The sequence below is a fragment of the Cetorhinus maximus genome, chromosome 24, assembly GCF_964194155.1.
Source record: "Cetorhinus maximus chromosome 24, sCetMax3.hap1.1, whole genome shotgun sequence".
Lineage (NCBI taxonomy): Eukaryota > Metazoa > Chordata > Chondrichthyes > Lamniformes > Cetorhinidae > Cetorhinus > Cetorhinus maximus.
Genome location: NC_135902.1, coordinates 18,394,646 through 18,414,459, shown reverse-complemented (window position 1 = coordinate 18,414,459; position 19,814 = coordinate 18,394,646). Strand labels below are relative to the sequence as shown.

Below are 19,814 nucleotides of genomic sequence, written 5' to 3'. Positions count from 1 at the left end.
TTGTCAGTTGCTCTCCTTGTCATGTGTTAATAATGTGAGCAGTTGCAGGTTAAAGAAAAGAAACCCAATAATATATCAGAATATATAAGATTGGCCAGCAGGAAAAGACCAGCTGCTCCATTGATATTGCCTCAGATCTCATAATGGCTGTAGCGTCACCATTACAGAGTTCCCCTCCCCTCCCCAGCCATGTTAACCCCTGGGCTAAGCAAAAGCAACGAAGCACCCCAAGACCAATAACCACCAGACAATTCTTCTCCAACACTCCGTATTATCCCCAGAGGCTGGGCACAAGCAAGTGGTTTAGGGAGATGTAGCTGGAGATGAGGGTGAAAGAGGAATATGATTTTGTAAATGGTTTGAATTATGAAGGGAAAGGCTGTTGCAATGTTTTGTGCAGGTTCTCCACCAAAACGTTCAAATTAAATCTTTCAAGTAGTAGCCAGAACATTGATTGCACAAATCATTCCTGTTCAGCAGGGAAGGGTGGCTTAGTGGTGAACTGACATCTCGATTTACACAGATTAACTCAAATCCAACTAAATTCAATTGGTTTGCCCAGAGGTACTGTACTTGGATCAAAGTTTCAATGAATAGAGTGCAGGATAAAAAAGACCAATTTACAGATTGTGCCATAGCATGCTCAATCACTCAAATTATAACACGTTTTATTTCTTAGTGCTTTTGTTTAGACAAAAGTGCTGCTGTCTGTGGGTGGCATTTGCCACCAGATTACATCTATGTAATCATCCTGAGCAGATAAGACGGTAGTACGTAATTGAGGCATATTTACCAGTCCAACCAGGACAGTGCACAGTGAGAGATGGTGTATGCACCCTTTGTTTTGTTACCTTGAATCAAAAATGCATTCATTTGGTGTTGGTTGTCCTGAATGTAGCTTCCAAATGTTGAGCTCATGCTAAGCGCATTTGGTGTCATTTCTGCAGTCGGAGGGCAGCATGGCAGTAAAATTTCTGCTATGTGGATTCTAATCCAAGTTCTGGCTTCTGAGGCTCAGAAATTATAGACTCTGAGGGCGGTTCAGCAATGTTGGGGACAATTGAAAACAGCCCTGTCTCCCTAGCCGGAATGCGATATCCGATTGCAAGCAGTTTGCAAAAGGAAATGGGTGATTTGTGGGGAGAGCAGTCACAAACAATTGGTGTTTATCTTCCTTATTAAAAAAGATGCTTTGCATAAGTTAGGAGAGAGTTGTGCAATTTTCCATTCTTGAAGAGACAGACGAGTTTAATCATTAGGCTTGATACCTCCCTGTGTATATAGGTACCAGTTAACAATCCACCTTTACTGTGCTAATAGCTTCTGGCCTGCCTCCCAACCACGATGATACTAACTTAATATATAGGAAGTTTCAACAAGTTGTGAAAACTACTTGTTAATTTGGGCATTAGAATGAACATTTGCCCATGCACTTATTATCTTGTAAAGCTATAAGCCTACAGCACTGCAAGCACCTTAGTTCTTCTGGAATTATCCTAACACTAGGACAATGTTATTGGCTTTCATTTTCCTCCATGCACACACTAACACACTGGGTAATGTGCAAATTCCTCTGTGCTATTTTAAAGTATCCATCACGGTTAAGGCTGGCTTTGAAATAATGCAGATTAAATGAATGTACTTCTGTGTATTTTTTTTTTCTAAAATGTACTTTTTCTGTTTCCATTTCCTCGTCTCCTTTTGCTGGTGTTTTTCACGTATCAGTGCAGACTCGATGGGCCGAAGGGCCTCTCCTGCACTGTGATTCTGGTGTCCACACATCTTTTGGCCAGGCCCCAATTTGCTCTTGAGACTGCTGTTGGTGCTGTCCTGCCACTTTTGAGTCTTGAGAGTCTGCCACCTGAGCAGTTGAACGCATCAACCTAGAATCACTGATAGGTTTGCCCATAGAAAGAGGCCATTTGGCCCATTGTGTCCATGCCAGCCCTCTGCCAGAGCAATTCACCTGGGTCCATTCCTCTGCCCTCTCTCTGTAGCCCTGCAAATTTTTCTCTTCAGGTGCTTACCCAATTTCCTTTTGAAAACCGTGATGGTATTTGCCTCTGCCACACTCTCAGACAGTGCATTCCAGATCCTAACCACTTGCTGTGTACTGCACTACATGGAGCTCACCTGCAAAATATACCTTGTCACCAACTGTAGCAATCGTGCCTATTATTATATGACAAGCAAGCAGTTGAGTTGTTCCATAACTCATTAACAGTTGTCATTCATGAGTTATTTCTGTAGGTTCCTGGATCATCATCATTGTTGAACTTTCACCACTGAGTTCTGTTTGTGTGCTGTATGCCGCCCTCTAAGCACCAGGTAGCTGAACTACACGGCCACAGCTTGGATAGTAACTTGGCAGCCTTCCATCTCTTGAGACGATGGTTTGCAACGTGTTGGTCAACTGTGTTGAGCATCGTCTAGTGTGGCTCCGGGGCCCCACTCTGGCATGGCAGTCTCTGCCACACTTGCTGCAGAGGAAGGTAGTGGGCTGAGAAGGTGCATGATTCACTGGCCTTCATTTTCTATGGGTCCTCTTCTTGGCCAGCTGAGTGTTTCGTTTCTGCTCAACTCTTCCAATACCCTAACAAACAGTCAGCCTCCCGGGGTCACAGCCATCAGCGACTGTCTCCCAGTTGTCCATGTCAATATCTGCCATCTTCATATCTCGCTTGCAGGTGCCATTGTAGCAGAGGTATGGACACCCAGGAGGTCATGCCCAGTGACCAGCTCACCATACAGAAGGTCTTTGGCTATCCAGTCGTCATCCATCCGATGAACATGGCCAAGCCAGTCAGACGTTGTTCACTCAGTAATGAGTGTATGCTGATGGAATTAGCGCACTCCAGGACCTCTGAGTTGGTGACCCTGTCCTCCCAAGAAATGCCGAAGATACATCTGAGACAGTGAGAGTGGAAACTGTTCAGCCTTTTCTCCTGCCTAGCATATGTTGTCCAGGCCTCTCCATTGCAGAGGAGTGCGCTGAGAACAGTCTAGGTAGACTTGCAGTTTGGTGTTCTCAGCCTGGTTGATGTTTCACACACTTACTCAGCTTGACATAGCAGCTGCAGATTTGGAATGCATGTGTTGATTTCAACATCAAGTGAGTGGGTTGTAGAGCCTAGGTATGTGAAGCTATCAATAATTTCCAGCTTCTCATTGCTATTTGGCTATCCATCAGTATTGACATTCGCTTCCCTGATGCTGATGGTCAAACCAAGCTCTTTACAGGTGTGAGAGAGATTGTTCTTTTGCCATTGAAGGTGTTCCTCAATATGGAATGTTAGTGTAGCATTCAGTGTAGAGCACTCTCTGATGTTGGAGCACTTTTGTCTTGAACCCAAGTCCTCATCAGAGAGTTGGATAGTGGCAGAGGAAACATGACAACCTCCCTCATCTCTACCGGCCCTTCTGCTTCTGTTGCTGGCTGCTCCACCTAGTGGTTTCTGGGGGAGCTGTAAACATCAAACAATCTTTAGGTTTCAGCCATACAACGTAGACGGCCATGAATCGATCTGCTTGACCTTTATAGTATTTAGGAGTGTTCTGGATCAGCACTAATGTGCAAAAATACAATGATTCTGTTTTAGAGTTGAGATCTTTCTACTTTTGCCTAAGCTACAAGTATAGAAACAATCTACTTTGTATTGATAATGCATGAAGTAGACATATTAGTTGCCAATTTACTGTCTCTTGGTTGCAGTATGCATCTCCATCAGCCATGTTCATCGGTCCAAAACACTGTGGAGGAAAAGCCCCTTCAGCAACTTATGGTGGTGCTTCACTCTCCCTGTTGTGTAAGTATCATCAGATAAGTGAACTTACAGCCGGAACACACCCTAGGTAAGGTGTAGCTGTAGTTAATGCAGAGTGAAGATCCCCCCCTTCTATGTGCCCTCCAGCACTCCCAGTTGACATACAGAACAAGGTAGAGCTTGCCTCCATTCTGCCCATTACTGTACTATTACAGCTGTACAACTCTACACTTAAGCCTGTGAATATATCAAAATGTATTCTTAACAGCTTTCATTAATAAGGTAACAAGCCTAATTTATATTAACTGTTTACTGTACTGGGATAAGAACCTATTAGAAGGTAAACTCCTAAGTTTATCTCCCTTTGTTTCTACAAAATACCATATGATATAAGTTGAAAACCTTGAACATAATATTCAGGAGATTTCAAAACATACAAGGGTAATGAGGAGTGAGATATAATTTAAAACTGTCCAAGTCTTTCTTTTGGTCAGCCTAATCTTTGCCGTGTTCTAAGTAGCATTGCATTTCTTAATGACCACTGGAAACACAGACCCACAACATATGGCATGAGACTGTCTGGGCTTCAGCACCAACAGTGTAGTGATGGGAAAAAGTAGAGTTTCTTATTAAAATAAACTTGCCAAATATATTCACAAGCTTTTCCAATGGCTGTGCAGTGTGGCTTTGAGTGGTATGTAACTGGAAAGGTCCAGGTTTAATTAACTGATCTTACCCAAAAATAGATTGATGGATAGGTAGGTTGTAGGAGCTACAATTGACCCCTCGTAGGTTAGTAAGGGTGCTGAAAATCACTTTGGGATTCCACGATTATTGATGATCCTGTAATGCCCATAAAATGTGGTATATTGGCAAGATCAAACTTAGACCCTAATTTGCTTCCACGCTCAGTGTTGATGGCATGCTCTCTCAAACTGTTACCCCATGCATAACAAATAGTCACTGCCTGTAGAATGGCAGCTGGCAGGAGTTAATGTCCTGAGAGGAGAAAAATTCAGGGGAGAAAAATATTCAAGGACCATTGACAGAGGTTTTTAACATTATGAAGGAATTTGAGAAGGTAAGAGGAGTCCAAAACTCAGCCACTCAGAAGCTCTATTAGGCATTCAGGAGAAACTTCTTTACCCAGCGTGGTTAGAATGTCGGATGTGCTGCTATATGGAATAGTTGAGACTAGCTTAGATGCATTTAAAGGAAGCTAGATATTGACATGAGTCAGAAAGGAATAAAAGGCCATGTTATTAAGGTTAGATGAAGTATGCAAGTTGTCTGTTTCTGGACTGTGAAATTCTGTGTAAGTACAAATGATGGAGAAATTGTCTTGCTATTGACTGCCAAAGGGCTGATGGACTTGTGAGCCTGACTCTTAGCCTGTGATTGAATTAGTTTCCTTTATTGCTTATAATCTCCAGGATAGTGGGTCAAATCATATTGGTGATGGTGGATTTAAAACTCTGGAAGAATATGGATACCCCATTAACCTTTGATGTGCAGGATATCCCGTTGATCTCCTGGCTCCTTGGTTTCCTGTCTGTCATTCTAGTGATGTTAATTAATGAAGTGGTCAAGCTACATGAAATTCGGTAAGTGCACTGCTTACAAGGAGTAAAGAGGCTTCTGCCTCCGATGTCCATTGTCAATTTATAACCAATGTCATTCCCACAGGAATGTTGGGGACTTCCTCAGCACCTGTGGTGAAAGAGTTTGCCTTGAAGATATGATGTCTCTATGTGAGAAAGTTTCATTCATAGTTTTCTTTTTTAAAAAGGGCTTAACCTCTCCTGTTGAAATGTTATAATACATTTATAAAAATCATTACTTTTGTGAAGCTGAGACTATTTGCAGAATTAATTCATTCTGTTGCAGATCTTCTTGGGTCCTCTGGGTCAGCAATCAGATATTGCAGAGTCCTGGGTTACTTCACTCCTACCCCTCTCGTATCCCACAGGAAGCTGCAGTGCCCTGGGTTAATCTCTCACCCACCTTTTTGGCATCCCACAAGGTGCTGCTGTGTATTAGACCCATTTCTGCAGAGCATTGCAGAACATCTTGGTGTGGCCTACTGGCCTTTTTATTTTAAGTCTCTTCCCCTCTCTTGAATTTGTTCCTTTCTACCCATTCTTCTGGATCCTTGGTCCTTCCTAGTTCCTTACCTCCCTCAGTTCCCCATTCCTTTTGGAGTTCATTAGGGAAGAAAATGCTGCAGGTACACTTGATGCTTGTATGGAGGTTAATGGCTTGGCTGTAGACCCTTCATTCAAGTTTGGCACCATTTGGTTGCCACTAAATTTACTTCAGATTCTCAATCCTTTGAACCTTGGTGGCATCCTGCAATTTGGGCCCTTTATACTCTATGCAGGCAATTTTCATAACCTCTCTCCACAATTTGGTAACGTGATTATATGGAGTTAAAATAACTGACTTGTTTCTTGAGGTTGGAAACATTTTCTGTCCTGCTGGATTTTAAGTATTTTTTTTGAAAAAAATAGATACTGTTGAGAGAGGGGGTAGAGGTTAAAGGAGATACTCAAGGACAAAATTCAATCCTACAGCCAAGGCACAGTTCCTATTGGTTAATTTATATCTCTCAGACTGGCTCAGTAACCCTTCCGAACTGGTGTGTTAGTATGATTAGCACATACCCTTGAACCAAAAATATTTTTAAGAATGAACTATGTTATTGGACTAATAATCCAGAAAACCCGGAATCCAGACGCTGGAGAGATGTTGGCATCGTGGCATTGTCACTGGACTGGTAATCCGGAGATCCAGGGTAATGCTCTGGGGACCTGGATTCGAATCCCACCACGACATATGGTGGAATTTGAATTCAATAAAAATCTGGAATTACAAGTCCAGTGATGACTATGAAACCGTTGCTGATTGTCATAAAAACCCGCCTGGTTCACTAATGTCCTTTAGGGAAGGAAATCTGCTGTCTTTACCTGGTCTGGCCTACATGTGACTCCAGACCCACAGCAATGTGGTTGACTCTCAAATGCCCTCTAAACAAGGGCAATTAGGGATGGGCATTAAATGCTGGCCCAGCCAGTGACACCCACATCTCATGAACGAATAAAAAAGAACGTGAGTTCAGATCTAAACATAGTTTAAGAATTTTAATTCAGTTTTTAAAAAGACAGAAATCAGTAAAAAAAAAAAATGGCCATGAAATTGTTATAAAAATTCAACTAATTTCATTAATATTCTGTAGAGAAACCTGTCCTTACCCAGTCTGACCTATATGTGACTGCAGTAGTTGACTCTTAACTGCCCTCTGAAGTGGAATAGCAAGCCAGTTACTTGTATCAAACTAGGGATGGACAGTGCCGACCATTGCCAGGAACACCCATATCCTGAGAGTAAATTTAAAATGTTCATCGTGGATTTATATACAGCAGGGATAATGCAGCAATACCTTTATTCGCAAACTCTTCCCAGTCAAATGCCTGAACACAGTCTGTTCTGGGGACCAGTGTTCTAAGTTCTTACGCTCTCTTATTAAGCCCGACCACGAATTAGGTCAGATCATCTCCCAGTTGGCAATTCTACTTTGCATTTTCTCGGTGAGGAGCTGCTCACGTATCGTCGAAGCAGAGATGCCTATGTCAGAGAAAAAGGAAAGACTCGTGTAAATAGCGTTTGTCACGATTACCCAGCTTCTCAAAGTGCTTTACAGCCAATCGGGTACCTTTGAAGTATAGTCACAGTTGTAATGTAATAAATGTGGCAGCCAGTTTGCTATGAATTTACCCAAAAAATTAAAGGAAGGATGATTACCCTCCTGAGATGAGCAGTAATATTTGCATTAAAGTGAATTATGGTTATATACCTGACAATCAGTAAATCTCTTGCAAGCGTGTAAGGCTAGTGGCTGATGAATGCTGCAAGTAAATTCTAATGGTTATCCAAACAGCAACTTGCATTTATATAGCGCATCTAACATAGGTTTTTTTCTTTATTCTTTCGTGAGATGTGGGTCTCGCTGGCAAGGCCAGCATTTGTTGCCCATCTCTAATCGCTTTTGAACTGAGTGGCTTGCTAGGCTATTTCAGAGGGCAGTTAAGAGATAACCACATTGCTGTGGGTCTGTAATCACAAGTAGGCCATATCAGGTAAGGATGGCAGATTACATCCCCTGAAGGACAGGATGTTAATGAATCAGGTGGGTTTTATATCAATCGATGATAGTTTCATGCTCACCATTACTGAGACTAGTTTTCAATTTCAGATTTATTAATTGAATTTAAATTCCACCAGCTGCCAAGTTGGGATTTGAACTTGTGTCCACTGAGCATTAGCTTGAGCTTCTGGATAAATAGTTCAGTGGTATTACCACTACACCACCATCTCCCCTGTTTGTGGCACTTCACAGGAGCATAATCAGGCACCAAGCCAAAGAAGGAAATATTAGAAGTGTCCAAAGGCCTCGTCAAACATGTATGTTTTAAGCAGCATATTGGAGGAGAGGTTTGGAGAGGCAAAAAGGTTTTAAGGGAATTCAGAACTAGATAGCTGAAGGCATGGCCACGAGTGGTGAAACATAGGAAGTGGGGGGATGTGCATGGGAGCACAGAGATCTCAGAGGGCGGTAAGAGTTGGAGGAGGTTACAAGGATGCGGTGGTGTGAGGCCCAAGAGAATGTGAACACAAGGATGAGAATTTTAAAATTGAGGCATTGTCAAACCATTGAACAATTTAGGACAACTTCAGTCAAGTTCTTAAATATTTAAATATTTTAACTTGAGAATTTGATGTAATCTTCTCATGCTATGAGCAGTTGACACCAGGCAAATAAATCTGCGTGAAACTCTAATTTTAAATTGCTTTGCAACACCACAAACTGAAAAACATTTGTGTGTCCCACATAGGTTATTAGATGCCTCAGTAATCAATCTGGGGGATGTGGGGTGTGGTAGTTCTTTGATAAATGCAGTGGACAGATCAGACCAAGAAACATCTCACGCAGTCTTTTTTTTAATTTCCATATTTAAAATCCAATTTCTTAAATTTGGTGCTTTGGATTAATTTCATGTTTTGTGAGGGAAAAAATACCCATTCCTTTGCCTCCTGTTTCTTTAGAGTGCGAGACCGTTACCAGAAGAGGCAAAAGCTACAGTTCGAAACCAAGTTGGGAATGAATTCTCCATTCTGATGCTGGGCCTGGTGCTAGAGAGCTACATCGACAACTACAGGGAAGCTCCTCAACTGACTTCAATTAGGTCAGGTTATTAAGTCAGCTGGACCATGAGCACCAGATTATTACTGCATGGAGACTTCAGAACCTCACTGGAAGCTGCCAGCCTGGTGTCAACTGATGGGTTTTACCAGATATCCTAGGACAGAGATACATGGAGCATAAAGATACAGAATGCGGTGCTTTAGGAAGTGGCACCTGGAAATGCACGTTAGCACAAGCAAAAGGGAAAAAAGATTTATTAAATTGATGTACTCCGGTGTAAAGTCTGAATACCTACCTCCAATCGTTGGAGAGAGAGCATAACTTTAACATTGTAGCTTCTTTCCACCACGCGTGTCTATTGGGCTATGGAGCCCAGGAGTCACACCACAGTGACAGGATGAGGAACTGCTGCTTCACTGAAGGGTTGTAACTTCACAGGCAGATTGTGAAAGCTGACCAAGGGGGATCGGTTGTCTTTACTGATTGTGGGTTTGAAGTCCCAAATCCATGCACCTGGCAGCATTGTGATGTAATGACCTCATGTGATGAAGAGAGTTTCACCCATAGAAGTGTCTTACAGAGTAGGAGTTTCCTCCACCTTCAATTTTCAAATTTCTTCCTGCCATGGGGACTTCCTACGCCAGCCAAGGCAGTGGGCAGTAGACAGGTTCCACCCCCACCCCCTAACCCCCCCACTTCACTCATGACCTATTTACCAGCTGCTTAGGGATACTTTTTATATTTTTTTTTAACAAGAAAGATCTCTTTAGGTAACTAACTCCAGGATTCTGGTCAGAATTTGCCTTGTCAAGCCTAGCTGTGAATACCCATCTGACTGGGGTTGGTAGGTATGTGTGCGCATATCAGATTATATTTCATTGGAGAGGGAGTAATAGTGTGAATTGTACCTGAAGTAATTCTACTGAATATTGGTGGGGGTGGGGTAAATGTTTCAGATCGGTGCTTGCCTTCTTTCCCAGCTGTGATTGTTCAGTTATGGGAACACTCCAGTGAAAAGAATTGACTGCACAAGTGGACTGGATCAATAGCCAGTGGCATCTAATTGATCATAGCACTGGCCAAATCCTTGTGTTCCCATGCTATCTACACACCAGTCTTTTTTCCCCCCTAGTGGATTGCAGCTCCATGTCATAACACCACATCGAATTAATGCTGAAGTTTTTCATCTTTCTATTCAGCTAATACAGGTTTCTACATTTCCACACCGTCCAGAATAAAATGTGCACTGGACTAAAGACACTGGGTAAAATAAGCTGCTCAAAGTCTGTAACAAACATGAGACGAGTCATCACAGCTTCTGCATTTAGCGGCTGTGGACGGCTATGAGTGAGGGGGGCTACAATGGACCCATATTCAAGTTTGTTACACCCTTAGTTTAAAGTGAAGGTGATGGAAGACATTCTCTCCACATTGGTAAAGAATTGAAAGCCTGCAGTTTCAGATATGCAATAAAAAAGATCATGTTTAATGTGAAATAGTCATCTGGGCCGTTTAATATTAAATCGATAATACTGTGAAATATTGGGCTTCAAGTACTTGTTTAGTTCCTAACTGCTCAGGGTCCTCTGGTTTCTGATAAGGCTGTTGTAATTATGATCAAATTTTCCTGCTATCATTGTCCTTCTCTCCAGCTTCCACTTGCCTCTATTTATTTGTTACAGCTTGAAACAATTTTATATTTCCAGAGAGGATCATGTCAACAGCTGCACTTAAACAGTGAGCACCATACAAGAGATGTCACTGCAATATATGTGCCAATAGGTGTACAATTCTGCATTTGGGAGGTCCGCAAACATTACCAAGAGCCTATTTTGCCCTTTGTCTCTATTGCCCACATACCTTATTAACTATGCTATGGACTTCTTCATTTCAAATGTGGTAGGATTTAGCAGCATATAGTGTGAAAAGCAGTACAAATGCAGGAGTTGGTACTAATGACATGTAGTGATCACATGATACATGGTGTGTGTGAAATGTTACTTTTACCCACTATGTACTCTAGACAGTGAATTCCAGTAAGTTTGTGTTTTGAATCCAGCAGGGAAGGGTGTGATGGTGAAAGCAGTAGAGGTTAAGAGATGGGAACATTGCCTGCCTGCTCAGCAAATGCTTGTTTAACCTTGTGCATTACATACATGCCTGTGGATATCCACGCACAAGCCCACACATGTGCCAAATCAGATATCTTGCAACCCACTTCAATTCAGTGATTATAGACAATTGTTTGCTTTTGAAAAACCACATCAACTCATCCCAAGACTATCATCATGCTCGTACTTCACTATGACTGATGATTTGGGTGTTTGTCTTTCAGGCAAGAAGCCAGGCCTTTTTTGATCGTGAATCTATTTTATGTGACAGTCCTTTCAGAATTCATCAAGCTTTATATTCAGATCCAGTTTATGCTGAGTATGGCATTCTGTCACATTATCATCACACCGCTGTAAGTGTTTCAATTAATTTTGAAACCCAACTTTTTCCCCTTCTGCCCCCTTCCTGGGGTGGTGAGAGGCAAGTCCAACCCTATCCTCTTTCCCATGTCAGTTTGTTTGACTGTTTGTACATGACACGGGAGACTGAAGCAAAGTGCTCCCTTGATGTAATCTCCCATTACAGAGATGTCCCAACCAGGAAGCCATTGTGTGCAATGCAGCAGAATGGCATAGAAACATCAATATTTAGGGTTTACAATTCATATTAACTAATTCATCTTTCAGGGAATGGGGTAGCTATAGGGTCTTAATCAAGTCTGACCCTAAAATCAGGCTTATTTAGAACTAGCAAAAGATCATTGGAGAATTTATTATAAGTTTCAATGCTGAGGCAATGTCAACCAGACAAATAACGAAAGAATGAGTGACACCCACTCGCAAATTGTACCCAGGGATTGACTAAAGGTGTTCCCAGCCAGTTCCTATAGGGTAGAGATTGTGCTGTAATGTCCCTGATGCATTGTCCTTGTAAAATCTGCTGGCATCAGGCAAAATTCTTAACGGTTTAACATGGCCAAAGCCTACCTTTTAAATCCATAAATCCAGCTGTACAGATGCAATGAGATTTTGTGGCGGCTTCAGCCATCTGAACTGGCAGTGTTTTGCTTTGGTCAAAGGTGGCCTCTGAGCGCACACGAGTTGTTGAGATGTTGTAAATGTGTGAGAAGCTTTGTTTGGGTTCAAATTTGTGCTGGTATCACTTCAGAAAATCTTCCAGTGCTTCAGACCCGTGTCCTGTAACTTGAGGCAAGAAGCCTAAAGTCCTTGCCGGACCTTAATGCAGTGTGTAGATGCCTCCATGGACCACTGCAGAATGATAGGAAGTTGAAACATGTAATTGCTGTCATGGAAAGCCCCTAATTACCCCATGATATGGGGGTAGTGATAGGGAGAGGAGGTAAGTTGACAGATATTGCCTATTCGAAAAGATGGCGAGTCGTACAGCCATTACCAGTAACCCACTTGAGACTAACACTGCCAGCTTTAGGAGGTTACTGCACTGAACCGGGCATCTCTGTATTCTGGCAACAGGGTGCTGTCTTTGTGGTGGGCGCCAATAGGCTTGCACCCTCCTGAAGCACTACATCTCGCCGCACTGTCTCAATGGTGTAAGCTGAAGCCTTTTGTTCAGAGAGGGTTGGCCAGCTGAGATATAGGGTCTGGTGTCAGTCCCAGCAGAAAGAACTCTTAGCTGGTACACCAGCCGGCAGATTAAGGTATGCCCCATAAGTGTAATCTGACTGAAGTGCCTCCCTGATGTCTCCTGCAAATTAGTGTCTTATAGTAATTTGTTTTTAAACTATGCAATAAAATGTTAGTTGGTAGAGGTTTTTATGTTTAAGACATGAGAACATGAGGAAAAACTTTTTCACCAGAGGGTGGTGGGCATCTGGAATTTACTGCCTAAGTTGGTGGTTGAGGCTGAAATGCTCAACTCATTTAAAAGGTACCTGGATCTGCATCTGAAGTGCTGTAACCTGCAAGGCTACAGACCAGGTGCTGGAAAGTGGGAATGAAATGAGCAACTGGTTTCTGTTTTCTATTTTTGACCGGCGCAGACACAATGGGCTGAATAGTCTCTTTCTGCGCCATAACATTTCTGTTTCTATGGTTTGTGTCACTGCAACATCTGTTTAGTCTGTTTTCAACTTCTGTTGATGACATTTTGAAGCTAGTTATGTGAAGTTTCATGAGCAGTTTGGGATAAACTTCATCCTGCGCTGCCCCCCCACTTCTGTTTATTGCTCCATCAGAACACAGCGTCTGACATCTGCATACATTCCTATGACGTCGGCTGGAATAGGCAGCCCCTGAGGTCAATAATGATTACCAACCTTCACCCTTCCTTTCCATGATGGGTCATGTTATCTTTGCAATGTACTGTGCTCCCCTCTAAGCAGCTAATCTCCCTGTCTTGTAGAAAGTGCAATAAGGAATTGAAGAGTATTTATATTTTGGCAGGGTCGCAACAAAGAGCAATGGTCAAGAAATGAGGTCTCTACTTCTGCCCCATTCTTTAAAGTTATATCTCTGCTTGCACATCAAAATACCATAATTAGTGATGAAAACAAGTTTTGTAAAAGTTTAGAATTTTTTCACACAAGAGGGTGTGAGGTTGTGCTGTTCTATCACAGTGCAAAGTAGTATTTGAAAGTATTTTGTGCCATTTTAAGAACAAAAATCGGTGTAGGGCATAAAGGAACATTGAAACCTCATTGCAGGTAATTCCACCATACTTATAAGTTGAAAGGTTATCTACTACAGGCCTCCTTTTTCGTGTCAAACTTTGCAGAACCCTTAACATTAGCTATTAGTTGCCTTGGCCTAAGGACCACTGATGACCCATTCTGAGTATTTGGGGTAAAATTCTGTGGTGAAGGATACATGTTGTGAAACAATTCTCATCTCTCTCACAAATATTAACTCATTTCTGTATTACCCTACCCTGAATTGTTGACTCTTGCCTCCTTCTGCCCCCTCCTAAATCAAAGTCTTTACTCTTCACATGTACCTAATTAGTTGAATGATGTCTTGGTGCTGATGTTGTTGCAATAAATTATGCAGTGGACTCATGGTATGTGGTAGTGCACCTTTCCTGGGAGATTTTGGGTGCTGAAACTCAGCACTGGTTCAGATTTTCATCTCCAATTTTTTAATGCCCACTTAGATTTGAATGAGTCAATATGGATTAAAGATTGGGCAGAGCTTTTGCATCATTGATGGGTGAATATTGTGTGAAGTGCTAGCAACAGCATATCGCTAACACGTTTCTAACTTTTTGATGGGTTGTCAGGTTTGAACAACAGCTTTTACACCATCTAATTGGAATGCTTATTCTGTTGGATAGCAGCATCTACCTGGGTTTGTTGCTTTGTAAATACTAAGCCAAATTTCTTATTAATCTGAAAGGTAAGTACAGATCAGGGACTATGTAACCTGATTGGTTTTTCCAAAAGATTAGCCCTACTTCCTGACCACCAGCACCTCCCCCCTTCAAGCCAATTATTACCAATCCAGGTGTGTTCATTGATTTGATGTCACTACTCAAAGTTGAATCTTGAAGCTGCCCTCCAATTATAATTATGGTGGAGTTTCCTTTTCGAGGCCAATCTGATGCAAAATTGTTTTTTTAAAACCAAAAGTGTATCCTAACTCCTTGTTTTCCTCCATAGTTTTCCAAAGAGAGCCTTTCCGATTAGGATTGGCAATCAGCATGCTGCCACATCAAATCCAATAGCAACAGGGTTTATGATCCACGTTAAGTTGAACTTGCACATCCCAACACTTGATTTTCATTATAGAAAGTGCCAGCCATATCCTGGAGGTGGTAGCGAGGCTTTGATTGAGTAATGATGGATGAGACCCCCATCCCGATATGCAGTAAAGCTACATATACAAACGTGATTCACTGGCATTTTATAAATGTACATTGTGTAAAATGTTTAGAGATATTTAATAATGTTACATGGTTTTGTTTTTGAATTTTACTATGATCAAAGCTTGTAACTTGTAAAGACAAATTGCAATGGCAATAAATAGCATATTTGTAGTGTTCTGTCTCCAGTTGATTAGCATGGCAGTTTTCCTTGTTAGTCCCGGAATCCTGATTCAGAAGTTTCATTGATTTGATTTGTTTAGGGGGGTGCATGGATCCCTTAATGATAAATAATGCTGTACAGCGAGCCTGCTCTGCACTGGGATAGGAAGCCTGAATGCATAACCATTATCACTTACAATGGTTGACTTGGCAGGCTGAGGTGCTGTCACTCATTACTCCTTTGCTTGCTGATCTATGTTGGCTTCCAGTCTGACTGCTTCAATGTTAAAACTCTCGAAATCCATGCTCTTGCTGCTCCCCTATCCATCCCTGCAGCCATCTGCGCTCTTCCAATTCAGGTCTGTTGCAATCCTCGATGTTCGTTATTCCATAAACTGTCTAGGCCCTAAGCTCTGGAATTACCTCACTAAATCTCTACCCTTCAACTTTCTGACATTCCTTAAAACTAACCTCACTGACCAAGCTTTTGACCACCCGTCCTAATACCTCATAATTTCATAAGAACGAAGAGCAGGAGTAGGCCATTGGCCCCTCGAGCCTGCTTTGCCATTCATTAAGGTCATGGCTGATCTGATTGTGACCTTAATTCCACTTTCCTGCCTGCCCTCCATTACCTTTGGCTTGTGTTGATCAAAAACCTGCCTAAACTTGGCCTTGCACCCAGCCTCCACTAGCCTCTGACAAAGATAATTCCAAACACTAAAAGACCTCCAAGAGAAAAATAAATTGCTCCTCATCGCCTCATAAAGGGATGACCACGTATTTTTAAACTGTGCCCCCTATTTCTAGGCTCCCCCACAAGTGGAAACATCCAGCAAACACCCTGTTAAATCCTCTCAATCTTATGTTTTAATAAGCTCTTAACTCTCTTAACTCCAATGAGTATAGGCCCAACCTGCTCAACCTTTCATCATAAGACAACCCCTTCATCCTAAGAGTCACCTAAGTGAGTCTTCTGTGAAATATGGCTCAGTGTCAAATTTTGTTGCTTTTGTGAAATACTTTGAAACCTTTTTTACTGCATTTTTTTTATTCAGTCACGGGATGTGGGCTTCGCTGGCTGGGCCAGCATTTATTGTCCATTCCTAGTTGCCCTTGAGAAGGTGGTAGTGAGCTGCCTACTTGAACTGCTGCAGCCCATGTGGTGTAGATACACCCACACTGTGAGTGTTCCAGGATTTTGACCCAGCGACAGTGAAGGAACGGTGATATATTTCCAAGTCAGGATGGTGAGTGACTTGGAGGGGAACTTCCAGGTGGTGGTATTCTCAACTATCTGCTGCCTTTGTCCTTCTAGATGGTAGTGGGTTTGGAAGATGTTGTCAAAAGAGCCTTGGTGAATTCCTGCAGTGCATGTTATAGATGGTGCACACTGCTGCTACTGTGCGTCAGTGGTGGACGGAGTGAATGTTGTGGATGTGGTGCCAATCAAGCGGGCTGCTTTGTCCTGGATGCTGTTAAGCTTCTTGAGTGCTGTGGGAGCTGCACTCATCCAGGCAAGTGGGGAGTATTCCATCCCACTCCTGACTTGTGCCTTGTAGATGATGGGCAGGCTATGGGGAGTCAGGGGGTGAGTTACACGATGCACAACTCCTATCCTCTGACCTGCCTTTGTAGCCATGTATTTATATGGCTAGTCCAGTTCAGTTTCTGGTCAATGGTAACCCCCATGATGTTGATAAGCGGGATTCAGTGATGGTAATGCCATTGAACATCAAGAGGCGATGATTGGATTCTCTCTTGTTGGAGATGGTCATTGCCTGACACTTGTGTGGTGTGAATGTTACTTGCCACTTGTCAGCCCGAGCCTGGACATTGTCCAGGTCTTGCTGCATTTGCACATGGACTGCTCCAGTATCTGAGGAGTCGCGAATGGTGCTGAACATTGTGCAATCATCAGCGAACATCCTCACTTCTGACTTCATGACTGCTTTCAGCAGTTTCTTTATCACGTGGAGTGAATCAAATTGGCCAAAGGCTGGCATCTGTGTCGCTGAGAACCTCCAGAGGAGGCCAAGGTAGATTATCCACTCGGCACTTCTGGCTGAAGATTGTAGCGAATGCTTCAGCCATATCTTTTGTACTGATGTGCTGGGCTCCTCCATCATTGAGGATGGGGATATTTGTGGAGCCTCCTCCTCCAGTGAGTTGTTTAATTGTCCACCACCATTCAGGACTAGTTATGGCAGGACTGCAGAGCTTAGATCTGATCCATTGTTTGTGGGATCGCTTAGCTCTGTCTATCACTTGCTGCTTGTGCTGTTTGGCATGCAGTTAGTCCTGTGTTGTAGATTGACTAGGTTGACGCTCATTTTTAGGTATGCCTGGTGCTGCTCCTGGCATGCCCTCCTGCACTCCATTGAACCCTGGCTTGATTGTAGAGTAGGAGATATGCCAGGCTGTGAGGTTACCAATTGTGTTCGAGTACAATTCTGCTGCTGCTGATGGCCCACAGCACCTTATGGATGCCATGTCTTGAGTTGCTAGATCTGTTTGAAATCTATTTCATTTAGCACGGTGGTAGTGCCACACAACATGATGGAGGGTAACCTCAATGTGAAGGCGGGACTTCGTCTCTACAAAGAATGTGCGGTGGTCACTCCTACCGATACTGTCATGGACAGTTGCATCTGCAGCAGGCTGGTTGGTGAGGATGAAGTCAAGTATGTTTTTTCCCCCTTGTTCGTTCCCTCATAACCTGCCGCAGAGCCAGTCTAGCAGCTATGTCACAGAATCACAGTGCAGATGAGGCCCTTCGGCCCATGGAGTCTACACTGCTACGTGAAAAACACCTGACCTACTTACCTAATCCCATTTACTAGCACTCGGCCCATAGCCTTGAATGTTATGATGTGCCAAGTGCTCATCCAGGTACTTTTTAAAGGGTGTGAGGCAACCTGCCTCCACCAACCTCCCAGTCAGTGCATTCCAGACCGTCACCACCCTCTGGGTAAAAAGGTTTTTCCTCATATCCCCCCTAAACCTCCTGCCCCTCACCTTGAATTTATGCCCCCTTGTAACTGACCCTTCAACTAAGGGAACAGCTGCTCCCTATCCACCCTGTCCATGCCCCTCATAATCTTGTACACCTCAATCAGGTCGCCCCTCAGTCTTCTCTGCTCCAACTAAAACAAACCAAGTCTATCCAACCTCTCTTCATAAATGTTTCATCCCAGGCAACATCCTGGTGAATCTCCTCTGCACCCCCTCCAGTGCAATCACATCCTTCCTATAATGTGGCGACCAGAACTGCACACACTACTCCAGCTGTGGCCTCACTAAGGTTCTATACAACTCCAACATGACCTCCCTACTTTTGTAATCTATGCCTCGATTGATAAAGGCAAGTATCCCATATGCCTTTTTCACCATCCCACTAACATGCCCCTCTGCCTTCAGAGATCTATGGATACACACGCCAAGGTCCCTTTGTTCCTCAGAACTTCCTAGTGCCCTGCTGTTCATTGAATATTTCCTTGTCAAATGACTCCTTCCAAAGTGTATCACTTCACACTTTTCAGGGTTAAATTCCATCTGCCACTTATCTGCCCATTTGACCATCCCATCTATATCTTCCTGTAGCCCAAGACACTCAACCTCACTGTTAACCACCCAGCCAATCTTTGTGTCATCCGCAAATTTACTAATCCTACCTCCCACATAGTCATCTATGTCGTTTATATAAATGACAAATAATAGGGGACCCAGCACAGATCCCTGTGGTATGCCACTGGACACTGGCTTCCAGTCACTAAAGCATCCTTCTGACATCACCCTCTGCCTCCTACAACTAAACCAATTTTGAATCCACCTTATCAAATTACCCTGTATCCAATGTGCATTTGCCTTCTTTATATGTCTCCCATGTGGGACCTTGTCAAAGGCTTTACTGAAATCCATATAAACTACATCAACTGCACTACCTTCATCTACACACCTGGTCACCTCCTCAAAAATTCAATCAAGTTTGTTAGGCATGACCTCCCTCTGACAAAGCCATGCTGACTATCCCTTGCCTCTCCAAGTGGAGATAGATACTCTCCTTCAGAACTTTCTCCAATAGTTTCCCTACCACTGACGTGAGACTCTGGTCTGCAGTTCCCTGGCTTATCTCTACAACCTTTCTTAAATAGCGGAACCACGTTAGCTGTTCTCCAGCCCTCTGGCACCTCCCCCGTGGCCAGAGAGGAATTAAAAATTAGGGTCAGAGCCCATGTGATCTCCTCCCTTGCCTCCCTCAGTAGTCTGGGACACAAATCATCTGGACCTGGAGATTTGTCCACTTTTAAGCCTGCCAACACCTCCAATACCTTGTCACTCCCTATATCAATTTGCTTAAGAACCTCGCAGTCTCTCTCCCCGAGTTCGATACCTTCATTCTCATTCTCTTGGGTGAAGACGGATATGAAGTATTCATTCAACACTCTAGCGATGTCCTCTGGTTCCACCCATAGATTGCCCCCTTGGTGCCTAATGGGCTCTTTCCCTGGTTATCCTCTTCCCATTGATATACTTATGGAATATCTTGGGATTTTCCCTACTTTTACCAGCCAGAGCTTTCTCATATCCTCTTTGCTCTCCTAATTGCTTTCTTAAGCTCCACCCTGCACTTTCTGTACACCACTAATGCCTCTGCTGATTTGCTTCCCTTGTACCTGCTAAAAGCCTCTCTGTTCCTTCTCATCGTAACCTGAATACCTCTGGTCATCCATGGTTCCCTGGGCTTGCTACTCCTTCCTAGAAGAACATGTTGAGCCTGTACCCTTCCCATTTCC

At 43.1% G+C, this 19,814-nt stretch overlaps 1 protein-coding gene across 1 annotated transcript in view; it reads left to right on the top strand.

Moving 5' to 3' along the window:
- The window catches only part of tmem94 (transmembrane protein 94), a 105,129-nt gene extending 94,620 nt beyond the window's left edge, over nt 1-10,509 (top strand). Inside the window, exons 29-31 of the mRNA XM_078570786.1 lie at nt 3,713-3,806; nt 5,198-5,368; nt 8,868-10,509. Coding sequence (XP_078426912.1) covers nt 3,713-3,806; nt 5,198-5,368; nt 8,868-8,940 — 338 coding nt within the window. The 3' untranslated portion in view covers nt 8,941-10,509. The remainder of the gene's footprint in view (nt 1-3,712; nt 3,807-5,197; nt 5,369-8,867) is intronic.
- The last annotated feature ends 9,305 nt before the right edge of the window (nt 10,510-19,814 follow it).